Source organism: Rosa chinensis, chromosome 5, assembly GCF_002994745.2.
Source record: "Rosa chinensis cultivar Old Blush chromosome 5, RchiOBHm-V2, whole genome shotgun sequence".
NCBI classification, from domain to species: Eukaryota; Viridiplantae; Streptophyta; class Magnoliopsida; order Rosales; family Rosaceae; genus Rosa; species Rosa chinensis.
In genome coordinates, this window is record NC_037092.1 from 31,370,806 (window position 1) to 31,387,889 (window position 17,084).

At 35.3% G+C, this 17,084-nt stretch overlaps 1 protein-coding gene across 1 annotated transcript; it reads left to right on the top strand.

Annotated features, from left to right (window-relative positions):
* The first annotated feature begins 225 nt into the window (after window positions 1–225).
* LOC121049186 lies at window positions 226–16,055 on the top strand. Its single transcript, XM_040505822.1, has 5 exons — window positions 226–410; window positions 14,779–14,876; window positions 15,109–15,226; window positions 15,321–15,399; window positions 15,656–16,055. Exons 1-5 carry the CDS (start codon window positions 226–228, stop codon window positions 15,707–15,709), a joined length of 534 nt encoding a protein of 177 aa, XP_040361756.1. The 3' UTR covers window positions 15,710–16,055.
* Window positions 16,056–17,084: the final 1,029 nt, after the last annotated feature.

Genomic DNA, 17,084 nt, shown 5'->3' on the forward strand with positions numbered 1-17,084 from the left:
ATCGAAGAGTATATTCTTCCCTTACCAAATCAGAAACCAATTGGACCTGAATCCCTAACCCTAACAAATTTTCAGAATCAAAAACTAAACCCCAACATTACTTGAATCCAAAATTACAAGCGAGATGAGATCACAGATGTGTGTATACCTTTGAGATCAGACTTTGGTGCTTTGGGGTTGGGTGGGTTTTGGTAGATCCCGAGACAAGGACGCAGTCGCTGGGGGATGACCGGAGGAGGCGCGACGGTCGAAGAGATCGATGGCGAAGCAGCTGACGTCACGGTCGGAATTGGAGGCAGCGTTGGAGAAGAAGTCGTTGTCAAAGCTGCAAGAATCGATGGGATCGGCGAAGGGGTTGAAGTTGTGATGGGCGTCAAGTGGGAGATCAATGCAGGCGGGGGCGATCTAAGGTAGATTGTGGAGTTCCGATGCCGGCGGTGGTCTGGCGCTTACGGTTTGTGGCAACGATGGGCTGATGCAGGTGTAGCCGTGTAGGTGAAAGAGGAGAGAAGAGATAAACAGAAAAAAAAAAAAAAAAAAAAAAAAAAAAAAAAAAAAAAAAAAAAAGGAAGTGAGGGTAGAATATACATTTTAGCGGGGAAGAAATTGCCACATCAGCTACTTAACGAAAGTTTTGGATGGAGACTAACGGAAATGACCTATTGGTCCAAAATTTGAGAGTGCAAGGACTAAACATGTGAAATTAGAAGGTCAGGGATTGAAGTGTTTTTTGGTCGAAAGCTCAATGACTAAACAGTATTTAGTCCTTATAAATATTTTAAGTGAAACGACATACATGTTATTAACTAATCAGCGACTAACAAAACTTAAAGCGGTTAATACATACATGCTTGTGAACTACCAACTCAAAACCCTAGGTACTATTTAGTTTAGCAAAAACATGTATTCATTACCGGTGTGTCACTGTGCAGGGGCGGAGCCACGTTGGGGCACAATGGGTCCAGTGCCCCAGTGAGATTTGAAATATATACAATCTGGTTGCAAATTATACCTGAGATCTGCCTTGTCTTGGTGGTTGAGGCAGATGAATGTGTTTTGGCTAGTCATTGGTTCGATTGCTGGTAACAGCAATGTGCTTAATTTCTTTTTCCTTTTTTTTTTACATTAATACTATTATTTCTTCTCAGCAATGTGCTAATACTTTCTTTTTTATTATTTCTTTCTTTTTTCTAACATTAATACTAGTATTTCTTCTCAGAAAAAAAAATATTAATAGTATTCTTTCATATAGTTTCAAAGTTCAAAGATAAATTCTATTTCCATTATGAAAAATTGTCTAAAATCTAAAAATTATAATTTTTATTAATAAAATATGTAATTTAAAAAAAATATTGACCTTTTTTAGCACAAAAATAGATATTGATCTTTCCCTAACCTTATTCTAATTATTATTTTTATTACAATTTTGATATATTTTAAGTTTAAGTTTATTTGTTTATTTTTTTTTAACTTTCGAGTATCCCAGTTGAGATCATTTTCTAGCTACTAAATATGTGAAATTAGAAGGTCGGGGACTGAAGTGTTTTTTTAGTCGAAAGCTCAATGACTAAACAGTATTTAGTCCTTATGAATATTTTAAGTGAAACGACATATATATTATTAACTAATCAGCGACTAATAAAACTTGTAGCGGCTAATACATACATGCTTGTGAACTACCAACTCAAAACCCTAGGTACTATTTGGTTTGGCAAAAACATGTATTCATTACCGGTGTGTCACTGTGTTTCGCGACCTCTGTCCCGACAACCCGACCAATGAGGATCAGAGTCAGAGCTCTGCAATGCGTTGAGAACCATTTCATGAACACCAAAGCACACAAAACCAAAACAGGAAACCCCATAAACACCAAGGGCACGATAAACCCTTGGATCCATTCAAACAAGTTGTCCTTTTTGTTCTAAGATAAGCTCAATTTGTCCTTTGATTATTTCTTCCCCTTTGTTTTTTCAATTCCATCCCTACTGTTGAGTCGGTACCAAATTATAATAATCAAATTTGAAGTTTCAAAAAATTCCTTTTGACTTTATGTCGGTCAACCTTGACAATTACGAAACCCTCAATCCCATGGAAAATGTATGCAAGTCAGAAAAACCAGCATAAATTTTAGGGGGCGTTCCCATTTCTCACCCATTCACACGTGATGTGATTAAATTAAATTAAGCATCGAAAATTCTGTGTGCGGGCCACGTCACCATCAGGTCAAATTCGTACTGAACAGGTCAACATCCTAACCCCAAGTACGAATCATCGGACGGCTCAATCTTAGAGTTTGAAGTTTGACTAGGGTTTGAAACAACGTTCGAGTTGTTGACTTTCAATTATTCTTTTGTATTTATTATAATGGAAATTCAACCACATTAAAATGAAGCAGAATATTTATTTATTAATGAAGACTTTCTCTCAATTTTCAGGTCGTGAAGGCTTTGGATGCTACATTGATTTGGACGGAGCCGTTAGTTAGAGGTCCATTTCCATATTTTTAGCTAGTGATTCCCGCAGGAAGTGCATTGCAATTTCTTTTCTTCTTTCCAACTTTCTTCAACCTTTTAAATGCTAACAAAACACTACACGCTTTTGGATATGTTTCACGTACATACTATATGTATTATCTCACATTTTATGAAACCTTAGGAAATGTTATAAATCAAGTCAAAAACGTTGTATGATTTTACGTGTCATAGACCCAAATTAATTGCCAATTTTCCAAAGCATTAATGAATTGTATTTTGAGAGATGTTTAGAAGTTAGAACAATTTAGTTTCAAACTTACCCCGAGCACATGCTCTTTGCGTTTGTGAATTTTCTTGTTAGAAATGTGATGTCTTTTTATCACTAAAAATGTTTATTGTGTTTCTGTCACATATTCAACACATATTTCTTTCACTTAATTCGGAATGACCAAACATAAATGGTTATTGTAATTTGTTTTTTGTCATGTCCGTCTGTAAATCAAATATTGACACATGTCTATGGGAAAAGTAGCAATTGCAAGGGATAAATGTGTATAATTTCATACATATATTAGTGTCATCGCCACATTCACACTGACAACAGTGTGAAAAATCATTTGTTACAGATGACTGTGTGAATGAAAATTATTTTCTAAATTATAATTTTATTATTACTGACAAATATGTGTATAAAATAATTTACACAAATATCAGTATAGGTTAAATATTTGGTACATAGAAACATCTGTGAAAAAGCCTAGCCACATTGATTTCAATGTTCTTATGTAGGATCCAATCATTCAATTCACACGGATGTTTGTATCTATAAACTAAAATCCACTAATTTTTTATCAGTGTGAAAGTTAGTATGTATAAACTCTGTGTGTGTTGCTCATTTTACTAGTAGTGAATTACCAAGATACCTTGAAGGTAATGAGTAAGCGAGTTTTATTCGTTATACACCTATAAATGACTCTTTGCATTTTTTTTTTGGAGTAATAACACCCTTATCATGTATTGTTCTTTGTTGAAATTAATATTCACGCAGTACGTAATGTATGCAATGTTCTAAAACTCGAATCACCTAGGCGGCGCCTAAGCGCTGGGGTGGGTTTCCGCCTCAAGTAATGGAAAATCGGTGCAATGGGTAGAGTGGGTTTCAGGCGGCTTAGGCGGGCAACTAGGCTGCCTAAGCGTCTAGGCGGTTTCTCAGCTCGACGGTGGCAACTCGGTGGAATCCTAATTGAAAGGTTCAAAGGTGGAATTGCTGAAAACTTGGCCTAGCTGCCGAAGATGTTCTCAAAGTCTTGGGCTTTCGAGGCTCTGAAGATCGAGTCATGATTGCCTGAGAAGGGCCTGCTAAAGGAATTGGAGATGCAAGTTGATCTGGAGATTATTGGCGACGAGAGATGCTTTGCTTCGTACTTGATGGTGTAGTCATTGAAGATCTGCATCCGTGCCTCTCTGAAGGACAAGTCGCCCTTGTGTTAATTTACAAAGCCATGGCGAGAATTGAATTCAATAGAATTAAAAAAAAAATTCATGAGACGATTTTGGGGACCTGAAGAGAGAAGAAGATAGGGAAAGCAGAGACCCAAAGCTGCTGGTCTGGGACTCAGTGGGTGGGAGTCCTCAAACGACCACGTTTTTACTTTTGAAACCTTCTAGGCCTTGGCTTTATTCTTGCCACGTTAATTAATGTGAAAGGTAAGACACATGCTCACACATTGACGATGAATAAGAAAATTTTATGTGATCTAAAAAAATTAATAAATGGATACACACTTTAAGTCTCTATAAATTTATATTTCTTATATAATAAAAATATAATAAAAATTATAAAAAATAAAAACCGCATAGACGCAGTCTAGGCGTCCGCCTAGGAGTCTGGGTGCTAGTCCCCTGACTACTGCTCAACTAGCGTCTAGCGATTTTTCGAACTTTGATTGTATGTGTTTTCATCCTGATAGTACTCATCCCGTATTGAACAATTATTGGGTACATATTTCTGGGAGAAGCTAGTAATAAGTAATAATTAATGGCCACCGGACACCGGTGAGTAGTGAAGAGAAGGTTTTTACGATTTGAAACAGAAAACCATTTCGATAACAGAAGAAATATCGAGATCATGGGCACCAAAATCACATACTTTTTACCTTGAGAATAAATATTGAAACCAATGAATCCCAAATATTGTGGCGGCTCCGCGGCTGGGATTGACCACAATTCGACAAGCTGCGACAGAAACGCACTTCACATTGTCGTCTCTCAGTACCTCAGTCTCTCGTTGAGGCTTTGGTCACATTTATGCACGACAGTGCGTCATTATTTGCATCACCTTCTCTTCCATATATAGGAAATTAGGAATACGTGCAAGGTACTCGCACAAAGTTGGCTTCGTGAAAGTGGGCTTGTGGGCTCTAATTTCTTTGACTGGTTATTGATTTTGAATTTTACGCACAGTTCGATGTACCTAGTTGAGTTTGTGCTTGCAATTCCAAGCTCATAGTCAAAAACACAATAGAACACGTACCACACGTTTCGGTCAGTTTCTTCAGAAGAATTTCGAGCTTAAAGCTTGAAAGATAATGGGGATTACGACAGGTCACGGTCTAATCCAAGTTATTAAATCATTCAATTTTCCGTTTAAAACAAAACTCAACTCCAACAAAATAGCGATTCCATGATTTACCAGAGACTATTTTCTTTTCTTGAGCTGTAGATGGACAAAGGGATCCAAGTCAAAGGAGTGTTTACTTTGGACACCTAATCTCTCATGATCTTTGTGCATAAAACTTGAAGCACTTCTTTTTCTCTTGACACCCAATCATCTTAGAGATATCATTTTGTTTGATTTAAGAAAAGGTAAATTTGTATTTAAAGATTAGTTGTCCATAACAAGATTCAGGGTGTCTGCAAACCACTCTATCAAGAGGTAGGGGCTGGTGTATGTGGAAACAAAATCATTGATCCAATAAGCCCATAATAAATTACTTGGAAAGGTATCTCATATAAGCTAGCTAGATAATGGGCTCACCAACCTTACAGTTGGAAGCCCGTATTTGAAAATCAGAACCGAAAGTGCTTTTTGGTGGTTTTTGAACTTAAATGGTTTTATTCAATTCTAGTCTTCCTATCTTTTCTTTAAATCAGTTTTAGCTCAGTGTTAGAGGATTGCAGTTGCAACCATCATTAACAAAACAAGAGAAATTTGACAAAAAAAAAAAATACTTCTTCCATTAGATATATCATATACATGATGTGATATAAATTATTTTAAGTTCTTGTTGTGTTTATAACAAGCGTAACCTCATTGTACTGGAATAAGGCTCTTCGTCTCTCCTTTCGCCTTTCTCCTTTCTCCTTTCTCCTGATGGCTAGTCCTCTTCTCCTCCAAGGCTCCAAGATATCAAAGGTTGTGCATCCGAGCTAATTGATTTGTATAATTTAAAAAAAAAAAAAAAATTGCCCAACTTTACCATCTCAAGTGCTTGGCATATATAGTTGCATTTCTGGACAAAGCATGATGGCTATATGAAATGGGTTGTCCCTCTTCCTATTTTCTAGTCCATTTCTTTGTGCCCCAATTAATTAAGCTCACTTAGTTTGACCCCCCTCTCTATATAATCAATCATTCCCCTAATATTGAGATTAGGAATGGGATTATGTGAACGTGAAGAGAACAAAACCACATGCATCCACATGTGCATTTGCACATGACCCCATCGACCCCGGCAAAGCGGCTATGCAATTGCTTCAACCTCATTATATAAATATAATGTCCTACAAGTTAAGTGTGAGCATAATCAACATTCTCAAAAAAAAAAAGGTGTGAGCACAATCAATGATGGTGGTGCGCTGCGCATAAAGAAACCCTACAACATTTCATGATCGATCTGCTTGTTTGAATATTAATTTGGGTGTGACAATTTAGTTGTGCTCCATTCCCACACCATTGAAACCCACTGTACGGTCTCTGAGCTTGTAAAGATACATATATGGGGAGCCAGAAATAAAGAAATTGGGATTGCAAATCTAATGTCTCCAATATTGTTGCAAAGAAAATATCGATACATATCTGTGCTGTCCTTTTTTTTTTCTTAACTAAATTGCATGCACCCTAGTTAAAATAGTTAGAGTATTTTTAGCAATGCTAACCATTTTTTAGTCAAAATAGTTAAAAAGTCATTTTGGCTAGCCATTTTAGAAATACGCCTATCAGTACTCTCTATTATAGCTAGTTTTGAATTTATATTATTTTTAAAGGAAAGTTAAATAGTAAAAATTTATTTAAAAATTACTTAAAATAACTCAAAATGAATGTCATAAATTATAGAGAGCCTCATCTCGCTCTCTATATTTAAGAGTGAGATAGCTAGAAGTTATAATGAAGAGCCACTTATAGCATCTTTAGCAGACTCTTTATTTTAGCTCCTTAGCTATTTTGAAGAGTATGTTTAGTTTTTTATCTATTTTACCAGCTGCACCAGACTCCTAAGTGGCTCTCTATTATAACTTTTAACTATCTTGGTCCTAAATATAGAGAGCGGGATGAGACTCTCTATAATTTAAAACATTCTTTTTAAGTTATTTTATGTAATTTATATATACATTTAAACTATTTAATCATCATTTAAAAAATAATATAAATTCAAAACTAGCTAAAATAGAGAGCATTGATGTAGACGTATTTCTAAAGTGACTAGCTAAAATGACTTTTTAGCTACTTTGGCTAAAATTTGACTAAAAAATGGCTAGCATTGCTAAAGATGCTCTTAGGGGTCTAGTGCAACTGCTAAAATATATATGAAAAAAAAAACTAAAAATGCTCTCCAAAATAGCTAATAAGTCAAAATAGAGAGTCTGCTAAAGATGCTCTTAAGGTTTTAGTTTGATTGTCAAAATAACCTACATTGCAATTCAAGACAATATAGAGTTTCTTGTACGTTTAATTCTCTATATATTTGACTAGGACTTAATGTACTTGTTGAGACTTTTATGTCATTTGAGTGATTGAATAAGACACGGTAGACGCAGTCTTTTGATGAAGACAACTAAGGAAGGTGTATTCATTTAAGAGTCTATAAGATTTTTTTGTATTTTGAAAGTCTATGAGTATTCAAATCTTTTAAAATCTTGACGTATTCAATTAAGATTTAAAATTATCCATTCAAATCTTCAGACATTCAAAAGTATACAGATTTTTAAGGATTTCATTAAATGCTGGATTTTGGAGGATTTTATAGTGCTTTTTATACATATCAAAACTCAAAAACAATCCAACCACTTCCCAAGAGATTTTGATTGATTCTTTCTCACTCAAAAAATGAAGGGGGTGTATTGTATATGGAATTAGTGGAACTTTTAAAGAATTGTCTAGGTGTATTCAATATAGACTTTTAGCAGTCCATGAAAGTCTTGAGGTATTCAATTAGAATTTTTAAAGATTTCATGAATTCCACCAAAATCTAAGGGTATTCAATTAGGACTTTTAAAAATGAATAAAAGTATACAGGTATTCAAAATATCATTCATACTTATGGAATTAGAAAATCATGGATAACCATGGACTTTGTAGTGTTAACTATACATACCAAACTCCAATAATTTTCCAGCCTCCAGACCAAAGATTTGAAAAAGTCTATCAAAGTTTCCTCTTAAAAAAATAAAAATAAAAATAAAAAGTCTATCACAGTTCTTCTCTCTACGCGCGAATAGGTTGGTCCTTGGTGTTTCATCTCTCTTTCTTGATTTTTCTCTATTATTTTATGATATCAACGTTTTTTGATACTCAACATGTTTATTTGCAGTTGTTGAATGTGATTTTTTTTAGTTTTATAAAAATGATTTATGAAACCCTAAAACTCAAATATTGGGTCTACCCCTAAAACCTTGAACAGCGTTGCTATGACATACTAAATTTTATCTTATTAATGAATTATTCTTATCGATTTGAATTTATATTATGATTCAAAGAAAGGTTGAACAATTGAATTTCAATTGATTGATTATAGATCAAGACATTGACCAATATTGTTGTGATATATGTTAATCGGCGAAAACAAAATTGATGAGAATAATTAGCCATAAACATCAAGTGATCTATATTGTATCTTTATGTTGTTGTGAGATTAGGAGTGAGAACAAACTAGCTAGACAGTGTAACAATCATTCATTTGAGTCAATTTCTATTAGAAGATACTTGAGTATTGAAGAGACAACAAGTTATTATCTTGTTTTGTGTTTGGACTGCATTAGTTTTGTTTTTTGTTTTTATGTTTTTTACATGCTAGGAAATCTGTAGAAGTCATTCATAATAAAGTATATAGATATTCAGGAATTAATAAAAGTCTGTTGCTAAAATCAATTGTTTTAAGAAATCAATAACAGTCTATCAACTATTTAAAGAGTCTGTGGATTTTTCAAAAAGTCTGCACAAATCTAAATACAATACACCCCACGAAGAAACTCTTCACCCAAAAAAAAAAAAAAAAAGCAGCTCTCAATAGGTGACACTCATCCATTTTGTCTTAGACCTATCTTCTCACTATCCTCCTCTGCCTCTGCCTCTGCTTCTGCTCTTATTTAATAATTTTTATTTTATTTTTATCACTATAGCTCTGGAAGCCTTAATCCTTCTAACTAATTAAGCTCACTCTCAATGGTATTGTTAAGATGATACATACACACACGTTTCTATTTTTTTTTAATCAAACCCGAAGTTGGGTGCCAATATATATACATATATTTATCTAAAGCCAGAATAGGCTGTTACATACACACATATTTATTTTGTAAATTAGATATGAAATAAATTATGTTATTCATTTACTACTTTATTTTTTGTGTAACATTTTGGTTGATTAGTTTTCTCTTATTATTCATATATCATTATATACAACATAAAGAATGGTAGATTGTCATACATATATATATATACACACTTTTTTGTCACTGATATAGCATTATAGTTGGATCCATACATCCATTGCTTTTAAAGAAGAAGAAAAAAAATTAACCTACCAAAAACATCATAAGGAATTGTAAATCAATCCATTAGAATCAATCAGAGTTCATATAGAATTTAAACAATCCGTGGATTAAGTAAATTCATGGATTATAAAAACTCAAACAAAATATTTTAAAATCTAAATTGAATACACCCCCCTAAACTTTAGTGAAATTCTAGAAATTGTCATAAAATATAAGGACATATCGTCCCCGCTGCGGTTAAAACCCCAGCAAACTACATAGACCAAATTTATCCTTGTTAAGGGTTTATAGAAGTTCAAACTTAGGTTATTGATCCCCTTACACTTAACCAATCTTTACAACTACAAGGGTTGTAAATAGGCCCAATATATCTCGTGTTCGACTGGTATTCGGTTCGTTTTTAACTCGTTTGGCTCGTATTTATAAGATAAAGGGTTATTATCACAAATGATACCTGAACTTATCTTCTATTTTATCGATGGTACTTGAACTTTAATTTTGATCACAACCAGTACCCGAACTTTTCGATTTCATTTTAAATGGTACCTAAGGCTACCTTCGGTCACTATTCAGGCCAAAAAAGCCAAATCTAAATTTTTTTTTTTTTTAAAAAAAACAAGTTCAAGACAAGTCTATTACCAAAAAATCATCACTATGATCGCCTCCCAAGCCGTTTTTAGACAGAATAGTGACCAGAGGTGGCTCTAGGTACCATTTAAAATGAAATCGAAAAGTTCAGGTACTGGTTGTGATCAAAATTAAAGTTCAGGTACCATCGATAAGATTGAGGTATAGTTCAAGTACCATTTGTGATAATAACCCTAAGATAAATGAGCTAAGCTTGAGCTCAATATTAAGCCTGATAAAAAAAAAACGAGTCGAGTTTGAACTAGAATATATTCGGCTCGTCATGCTAGTAAGTAGCTCGTATTTTCATGAGTAGCTCGAGCTTGTTGAAACTTAGGTCATTAGTTAAAATTCGACTCATGAAGATTTATAGTATAAATAAAATATAGATTTTCTAATCCTAATTCTTCAATTTTTTTTTATTAATTACCTTATTTTTCAATTAGAAAAGAATCTGAGAATTTAAGTATAACATATCAGCCTAAGAAAAATACTTGTGCAACAATTATATCAAAATCCTAATGGATACTATAATTAGAAAAAGACTTAAGATGGGGGCAGCCATAAGGTTTGTTGTGTTTTTTTTTTTTTTAATCAAAAGATGTCAACCGATTCCTTAAGTTCAGCAAGCAGTACAAAAACAATACACCCCTATGGGGTCGATAGAAAGAATTGTTTCTTAGAGCATCCTAAGGTTCCTATTCTAAACAAGAATAAAAACCTAGCATCTCCTCAGTACACTCACAGTTTAGAAAGTCCACACACCATTATTCCAAACAAAAACCTAGAAACTTCAAAGCAGCAAAGTAAAATGAATCTTAGAGCTACTGGTGTTTGTGATATATGTAAAAAATCAAGCAACATTTGGAGTAGAGGATAATGTGCCACTATCCACTCCATCTTCATTCATCAGAACCGCCCAAATTGAGAAGTGCCAATCAACTTCAGCCTAGTAAGAGACCCAAGCAGCCTAATACCCAGTCCACAAGGAGCCCAACATCCAAAGTCGAGCCCAAAAGCCCCAAGTATAAGCAAAAGTCCAATCTAGGGAAACCCTAGCAACCCTCAAGACTTAAGCTCCATTAAGCCCAGAAGGAGACCGATGAACCCAGTCAGACCAGGCCCACACTACCAAGGCCCAAAAAAGAGAAACCTAGTACGCCTAACCTAAATCCAATTGAGTCTAGACCCAACAAGAGCTCCTAGAGCAAGCCGTAGGAGCACCACCTCCGTCGCTGCCACTGACAACATATGAGCTGCTTCCATCGTCGTCAAAAATGACGCCGATGACCATGCCGCCTTTGCCATCACCAGAGTTAGTGTGAACCACAACCCAAGCCAATATGTTCACAAACAAAGCCAACCTTGAGCATAATTGTTCCGCTAGCATCACAGGCAGAACCAGCGGCCCACTACTACCAATCCCAGCTATTCCGGATGAGAGGGAGATCCCTTAATCCTCCGTACACGAGAATCTCCGATCTGTAGCCAAACCAGCCCAAAGCCGGCCCCCCGACCTCCATCACAACCATCGAAGGGTTTGACCCCAGACGATGGTTGAATGCCAAACTGGTCGTTGTTGCCATGAATCTAGCCACCACTACAAGGCAAATCGACCCTCGCCCTCGTTTCAAGCCAACTCCAATCCAATATCCCATCGGCCACAGTTCCAACGCTGCCATCACAACCAATGACAATAGTAAGGAGAAAAAGACAAAGGCCTATGTTTAGGAAATACTGACGAGCAAGCCCATTGTCACCACCGCAAATTAGACAAAAGAGAGAAGAAATGACCCCCTTCTCTGTCGAAGGAACACAACCGCCACCAATAGAAGCCAACCGCGGTGAAAAAGCCTTTCTTGCGAGAGGCGGAGAATAGAGCATTTTTATTTTCATTTATCGAGAGTATATATAAGGTTTGCTGTGATAGTTAGACATCAAATTTGAATTAATATTTTAAATTTTCTTCATTCTTGTTTCACTTTTTAAATTTAAAGCCAAATAAGCCAATCTGAACCTAATTCAAGCTCAAGTTCGTCCAATAAATCAAGCCAAGCCGAGCTCAAGCTTAGTAAAAATATTCAAGCCAAGCCGTGCTTGAACATGAATTTTTTTAAAAAAATTTAAGCCCGACTTGAGTTTGATACAAGCTAGGCATCATCAAAAAGCCCGCGGATCAAGTGGGCCGATGGAGGCCCGTCGGCCCGGAGGGCTTTTAGCCCGGCCCGGCCCGTCAAAAAACCCGCAAAAGCCTGCCTTGGTGGGCCGAGGGCCGGCCCGCCTAAAGCCAGCAAAAACCCGGCCCGGCCCGTAGGCCCGGCCCGTAAAAGCCCGTAAAATATTATATATATATATATATATATATATTTGTAGTTATGTGTGTGTGTTTATAAATATATATACACACACACACATAGATGTATATATTTGTGTGTGTTTATATATATATATATGTGTGTGTGTGTGTGTTTATATATATGTATATATATTTATATATGTGTGTGTGTTTATATATATGTATATATATATTTATATATGTGTGTGTGTTTATATATATAATATATATATAGAGATATATATATATATGTGTGTGTGTGTGTGTGTGTTTATATATATGTATATATATATTTATATATGTGTGTGTGTTTATATATATAATATATATATATAGAGATATATATGTGTGTGTGTGTGTGTGTTTATATATATGTATATATATATTTATATATGTGTGTGTGTGTTTATATATATAATATATATATAGAGATATATATATATATGTGTGTGTGTGTGTGTGTGTTTATATATATGTATATATATATATTTATATATGTGTGTGTGTGTTTATATATATAATATATATATAGAGATATATATATATATATATATATGTGTGTGTGTGTGTTTATATATATGTATATATATATTTATATATGTGTGTGTGTTTATATATATAATATATATATAGAGATATATATATATATATATATATATGTGTGTGTGTGTGTGTGTGTTTATATATATGTATATATATTTATATATGTGTGTGTTTATATATATAATATAATAATATATATAGAGATATATATATATGTATATGTGTGTGTGTGTGTGTGTGTGTGGAAGTTCTTATACTTCTATTATTCTATATAGAATATGTGCATATATATATATATTCTACATATCGGTAATCAGTTGACCAATTAGATCGGGTTCAAAACTATGGTGAAATTGACTAAATTTTAACCACACGCATAATTTATTGTAATAAACTCATCCAACGGTCGGTTTTTCCATTTTATTTGAATTGATATGGGTTGCTCTTTGGAGTTTATGATATATAAATATAGGTTTATAAGAGTAACTAAGTTTGACCTAGTTGATCGAATTCTAAACGATAACCAAATTAGCTGAATTTTCTACAACCACCATAAAACATTACAATCTCTCAATCGAGCGGTTGGTTTTTCTGAATTCATTTTCCACTTCATGGTTGCTTTAGAATGAACCTAAACAATTTAAATGCAATGTATATGTCATACAACTTTAGGAGTAAAATTGGTATATGTCAATGTGTTTGTAATTAAAATTATATTTTTGTATCTTATGTCCAAGTACATCCATAGATGGGATATATACAAACGTGATGTGAAAAAATAAGCACGTTTCGAGGTTGTCACGCCATTGGTCAACCAAGAAAACATATAAGTGACTACGGTTGACCAATTAGATCGGGTTCAAAACTATGGTGAAATTGACTAAATTTTTAACCACACGCATAATTTATTGTAATAAACTCATCCAACGGTCGGTTTTTCCATTTTATTTGAATTGATATGGGTTGCTCTTTGGAGTGTATGATATATAAATATAGGTTTATAAGAGTAACTAAGTTTGACCTAGTTGATCGAATTCTAAACGATAACCAAATTAGCTGAATTTTCTACAACCACCATAAAACATTACAATCTCTCAATCGAGCGGTTGGTTTTTCTGAATTCATTTTCCACTTCATGGTTGCTTTAGAATGAACCTAAACAATTTAAATGCAATGTATATGTCATACAACTTTAGGAGTAAAATTGGTATATGTCAATGTGTTTGTAATTAAAATTATATTTTTGTATCTTATGTCTAAGTACATCCATAGATGGGATATATACAAACGTGATGTGAAAAAATAAGCACGTTTCGAGGTTGTCACGCCATTGGTCAACCAAGAAAACATATAAGTGACTACGGTTGACCAATTAGATCGGGTTCAAAACTATGGTGAAATTGACTAAATTTTTAACCACACGCACAATTTATTGTAATAAACTCATCTAACGGTCGGTTTTTCCATTTTATTTGAATTGATATGGGTTGCTCTTTGGAGTGTGTGTGATATTATGTAAAATACAAAAATGATATATATGTTTTTAGAAATTAGAATGATATAAAAATAACCGTTGGATTTGGAAAGGGAATCCAATGATTCCAATCCTAATTTTCTACCGTTGGATTTGGAAAATGGAGACCACCTGTCTCACTCTCACAGTCTCTGAGTCTCACACCAGCGTATACGTATTGCCGTATTTGACCTAAAATCAAAACCCTATCTCCCTATCGCTATTTCACGACTTTTCTCTCTCGACTCAGGTCACTCAGCCGCTGTCTCCAACCCTCCATCCATTGCCTCCAGCCTCCGTCTCAGTCTCGACCACGGCCTCAGTCTCCGATCGACCACGGCCTCAGTCCATTCACTCAGATCGACCACGGGCTCTGTCTCATTCTCTCAGATCGACTCACTCTCACACGGCCTCCGTCTCAGTCTCCGATCGACCACGGCCTCAGTCTCCGATCGACCACGGCCTCAGTCTCCGATCGACCACGGCCTCAGTCCATTCTCTCAGATCGACCACGGGCTCTGTCTCATTCTCTCAGATCGACTCACTCTCACACGGCCTCCGTCTCAGTCTCGACCACGGCCTCAGTCTCCGATCGACCACGGCCTCAGTCCATTCTCTCAGTCTCGACTCACTCTCACACGGCCTCCGTCTCAGTCTCGACCACGGCCTCAGTCTCCGACCACCACGGCCTCAGTCCAGCCCTTCGACTCTGTCTCAGTCTCGACCAAGTCTTTTTCGATTGTAATGGAGTTTTGATCTGCCACTTATTAATTTTTATGTAGTTGTTGTACGATTAATTATTTGCTTGTTTTGATTGTGATCTCTTACATTGCAGGATGAGTAAGAGCAAACAAAGGATCAGCCTTGGTTTGAGAAAAATCAAAACTTTGTTTTCTGAGGTGTTAATCGAGCAGGTACTGGTTTTGTTGATGTTTTTGGTCAGTGGTTTTGTTTCACATGTGTTGTTAAGATTATAAGGAGTTATATGTGTGAATTGGTTCATTTGAAACTGTGAGTTGCTTGCTATTACTAAAATTTGCAGATTAGATATATGTAACAGTAATAAGCATGTTCAATTTTATGCCCAAGTAGAAATAAAGCTGGAGTTTTAGGTATTCTGTGTAGTCCGTGCATTACAAATAAGTGGCTCATTTCAAGAATTTTTTGCAGGGATGTACCAATTATGCAGGGCTGCAGGCAGATTCTAAGTGTGAACCTCAATGATACCAAGTCTGAATGGAAGACAATATGCTTAATTAGATAAATTCATAGAAATTGTATTAATAATTTGCTTTCGTTCTAAGTTGTAATTTGTAAATTGGGACACTTTGTATTCTGTCTTTTTATTTTAGTACATTAAAACGGGCGTGGGGATGAGCCTCCTAGTTCGGCTAGGTTCCAAACCCCTTAAAATTTTAAAAGGAAAAAAATAGCATCCTTAATATGACCTGAGATGATCTAGAAGCAAGATTAGTTGAATGAGGTTGAGTAAAATTAGTTGATGTGGATGAGGCTAAATATTGCACAATAAAATGCATTATAGAAAAGCCCGGCCCGGCCCGAAAAAAGGTGGGCTACCCGGCCCGGCCCGAAAAAGCCCGCAAGGCCCGCCTTATATGGACGGGCTTGGATCCGTTGATTTACAATGAAGCCCGGCCCGGCCCGGCCCGTGACTATTTAAAAATATAATTAGGCCCGGCCCGGGCATAATTAGGCCCGGCCCGTTGATGAGGCCTAATACAAGCAAGTGATCCAAGCTAATCACGTTCATATTTGCTTTAACTGGGCTCATTTACATCCCTAGAACTACAATTGATTTAAGCTTCCTAGAGAGGTGCCAAATGATAGAAAGGCAGTAAGAATTCATGAATGCAAATTTTGATTTCAAACGGTCATCTTGCAAAATTGAAAATTTTCCCTGGAAACCCTAACTAGCTAATAATTAACATATAACTTGTTAACTTCCCACTAAACTAAGCTTTGTTAAAGTTAATAAAGTGATCGTGGTGATCCAAGACTTGCTCATTTCAAACCAACACACTATCATTACAAGACAGTCATTTGGTCGCTTTGGCTCTTCTCTTTATCAACTTTTTCTTTCTTTTAAAATCCTAAAATGCTAATTTCGAGCATTGTGCGTCTGACTTTTGAAGCAGTCTTCGATTTCATCGTCAGAAAAATCAGAAACATTCTGCAGCAGTTGTATATCACTCACTTTCATACGTCAATTTACTAAATAAACCCTAGCTAGCCTTCCCAGACAAAGTCCCAGACAATTCTACGAATTCTCCTGGAAGTTGCCATTGTTGTTTTATTCTTTGTTGTTTATATATAGTGGTTTCAATATCATAGTATTTAAGCACTTCGTCGTGACCTCCACTCCCAGACGCAGTATGGATATATTGATTCAAGCATGGCCTAGTGGTGTGTATATGACTAAATATAATCCACATTTTCAGATTGTAGGGAAAGTACGAGTATTGCTAGCTAGCTGCATGCTTACACCAAAAAATTACATTCATGTTGTTCACTAATTTTCTTTTATTATGTTTATTGTGTTTATGTTTAACATCACATTAGCTATAAAGTTTTATGTGGC

Bases quoted from the DNA above. Each gene is read 5' to 3' on its own strand.
- LOC121049186 (XM_040505822.1), top strand. From the start codon at position 226: ATGACCGGAGGAGGCGCGACGGTCGAAGAGATCGATGGCGAAGCAGCT. The intron at 14,877-15,108 runs TCGACTCACTCT...ATTCTCTCAGTC, and splicing joins CTCTGTCTCATTCTCTCAGA to TCGACTCACTCTCACACGGC. The intron at 15,400-15,655 runs GTACTGGTTTTG...AATTTTTTGCAG, and splicing joins CTGAGGTGTTAATCGAGCAG to GGATGTACCAATTATGCAGG.